The 2761-nt window shown below is 59.3% G+C and overlaps 1 protein-coding gene across 5 annotated transcripts in view; it reads right to left on the bottom strand.

Moving 5' to 3' along the window:
• The window catches only part of PDE4A (phosphodiesterase 4A), a 43328-nt gene that overhangs the window by 13695 nt on the left and 26872 nt on the right, over window positions 1-2761 (bottom strand). For 4 of the 5 annotated variants that reach the window (XM_040449864.1, XM_040449863.1, XM_040449865.1 and 1 more), the window contains one exon: window positions 595-786. In XM_040449864.1, coding sequence (XP_040305798.1) covers window positions 595-786 — 192 coding nt within the window. Of the gene's footprint in view, window positions 1-483; window positions 550-594; window positions 787-2761 lie in introns of those variants that run through there. The other variant, XM_040449869.1, reaches the window with a different exon arrangement.

Genomic DNA, 2761 nt, shown 5'->3' with positions numbered 1-2761 from the left:
AGGGGGGGGGGGGCTGGTGAGAGCAGTGGGTAGGAGGGGATGGGGAGCAAGAGGAGTTAGGGGAGCTGAGGTGGGTACCTGGATGGGTAGGGCCAGGGCTGGAGGATCCAGTGAGAGGGGAGGGGGCTGAGCAGGTCTGGGGGTGCTCACACCTTAACAGGTGGTCGTGATAAGGGGGGCTGGTTTAGGGAAGCCTGGAGGGGGGGGGGAAGGCAGAGGGGGCTCAGCCGAGGTGGATGCTCTGTGGGAAGAAGTGGCAGCGGGGACAGGCTGAGGGGGGCCGGGCCCCAGCTGCCGATGGGTAGGAGTGGGCTTGGGCAGGTTGGGTGGGCAGGGACCACAAGGATGTGGGTGCGGGCTGGGCTGGAGGGAGGGGCTCACCGTAGCTGAGTGGGGGGCAGAGATGGGGCGCACCCTCAGACCTCGCTGGGTGGGCATGCTGTAAAGGGACCGAGCCCTCATGTGGGCAAGGGGGCTGTTTACTTTTCACTGGGAAGGAGAGGTGGCAGGGGGCTTAGGCGGTGTCCCCATTCCCTGCTGGCAAGGGCAGCTTGTGTTGGGAGCAGGCCTGGAGGGTGAGAGTGGGGTGCTCACGCCTCGCTGGTGACCGACGAGTTCCGGGACATGGTTTTGGGTGACATGTCGTAGTCACTGTCCGAGCGGTACAGGAAGGACTCCCGGCGCTGGCTGATAGCCCCCCCGGCGTGCAGCACGAGGCCCGGGCTCGCCTGCGAGTCCAGGGGGCTGCGGCCAGGAGATGGCGTGGGCCCATTCTCCGCCTCGAAGCTGCAAGGGGGTGGGCGAGAAGAGCGGTCAGGGGGGAGGAGATGGCACTGGGGGGGGGGGCCGCGGAGGAATAAGGATACCGAGGACATTCCTGGTAGGGACGGGGGACAGGAGGTTGCAGAGATCACAGAGCGATCGAGTGCCTTTGTGAGCCAGGCTCTGTTGAGGTGCCGGGACACAGCAGTGACTGAGACGGACCAGCATCTGTCCCTTACAGGAAATGGCATGGGAGGGCCAGACTGTAAACAGGTTAGCCTAGTGGCCGTGCACACCCCCAAAAGTGTGGGGATCTTTTTGGCTCTACTCTTTCCTCACTGCCCACATCTATTCAGAATCCGTCCACTTCTCACCCCCTCCTCGGCTGGCCCCGCTCATTGGTGGCCTGCACCAGCGCCTTTGTCTCTGCCCTGCTCCCTGGTTCCTGTCCTTGCCCCTCAGTCTGTTCCCCTCCACAGCCACCAGAGAGCCACATCCCTCTTCTGCTCAGCCCCTTCTGTGGCTCCCAGCTCACCCAGAGCAAAAGCCAAAGTCCTCACTGAGGCCCAGGTGGCCCCGCCCCAAGACCTCCGGGTCTCCCCCTCACTCACTCTACTCCAGCCTCCATGGCCTCCTGGCTGCTTCCTAAACATTCCAGATGCCTTCCTGCCTCAGGGCCTCTGCACAGGCTGTTTCCCCTGCCCAGACCTCCAATGGCTCCTCCGGCCGCCTTCAGGCCTCTGCTCAAATTCTGTCTTCCCGGGAGGCCTCACCTGACCAACACATCTAAGATCTGAATCTCTGCCTTACTATTTCGTATTTACCTTTCCTTTCAAAAAATAACCGCTACTTACCTGACATATTCTATACCTTACTTCTTTGCTGTCTGCCTTCCTTTCTAGAACTAAGCTTTGCAGAGCAAGGATTTTGGTCTTCTTTGTTCTAGCCCGTGGGCCAAGAACAGGGCCTGGCACACAGTGCACACCCAATAAAATGTTTACTGGATGAATCATAAAACGTGTGAATGAGTGAATATGCGAACGGGGTTGTGCCACGCAGAGACTGGAAAGGGGAGGCAGGCCTCTCTGAGGAGGTGACCTGCGAGCAGGGCCTGAAAGATGACAAAGAGCAGGCCATTGGCCAGGAGGGAGGAGAAGACACTCCAGGGGGTGGGAAGAGCAAGTGCAAAGGCCCTGTGGCAGGATTCGGGTTTTGTTGGAGGACCAGCAAGGAAGCTGGTGTGTCTGGAGCGGAGAGAGACAGACTGTGACAGAGACCCGGCGACACCGAGGGCAAGAGAGCGAGGCCCCAGCCTGGGGTCACCGGCAAGACGCTCGGGATGAGTCAGGGAGATGCTGGCTCTCCTAATTCCCAGATGTGTGACTGGGGTGAAATGACTGAATTCCAGTTCCCTAATCCACAAAATGGGGACAACTGCCACCTTCCTCAGGTCATCCAGGCGACCAGTGTTGACACAGGTGAAACGCTCAGGAAGCATCGGCCCCACATGCGCCACATGGGCAGGGAACTCAGCAGTTGATATGCAGAATTGGTGGGGAACCGTGTGCCTGCAACTCACTGTGTGGCCTCGGGAAGGCCACTGCCCTCTCTGGTCTGTTACCCCGTCGTCAAAGTGAGGGGGTTAGAAGGGTCAGCAGACTTCAGGCTGTGCTCTGGTGGGTGCAAGGGAGTAGGGGAAGGAAATGGAGCCCTCCCCTTTCCAGTCCTACCTAATGAGAGTCAGCGTAAGATTTTATTTGAATGGTCCCTCTGCTAAGAAATAAGTCTGAGGGGCGCCTGGGTGACTCAGTCGGTTGAGCGTCCGACTTCAGCTCAGGTCATGATCTCGCAGTTCGTGAGTTCGAGCCCCATGTCGGGCTCTGTGGTGTCAGCGTAGAGCCCGCTTCACATCTTCTGTCCCCCCGCTGCATTCGCTCAAAAATCAATTAAGAAAGGAAGGAAGGAAGGAAGGAAGGAAGGAAGGAAGGAAGGAAGGAAG

Source organism: Herpailurus yagouaroundi, unplaced genomic scaffold (genome assembly GCF_014898765.1).
Source record: "Herpailurus yagouaroundi ecotype Mexico unplaced genomic scaffold, PumYag 200, whole genome shotgun sequence".
In the NCBI taxonomy this organism is placed as follows: domain Eukaryota; kingdom Metazoa; phylum Chordata; class Mammalia; order Carnivora; family Felidae; genus Herpailurus; species Herpailurus yagouaroundi.
The sequence above is the reverse complement of the archived record's forward strand: the minus strand, read 5'-3'. Positions and strand labels throughout refer to the sequence as shown.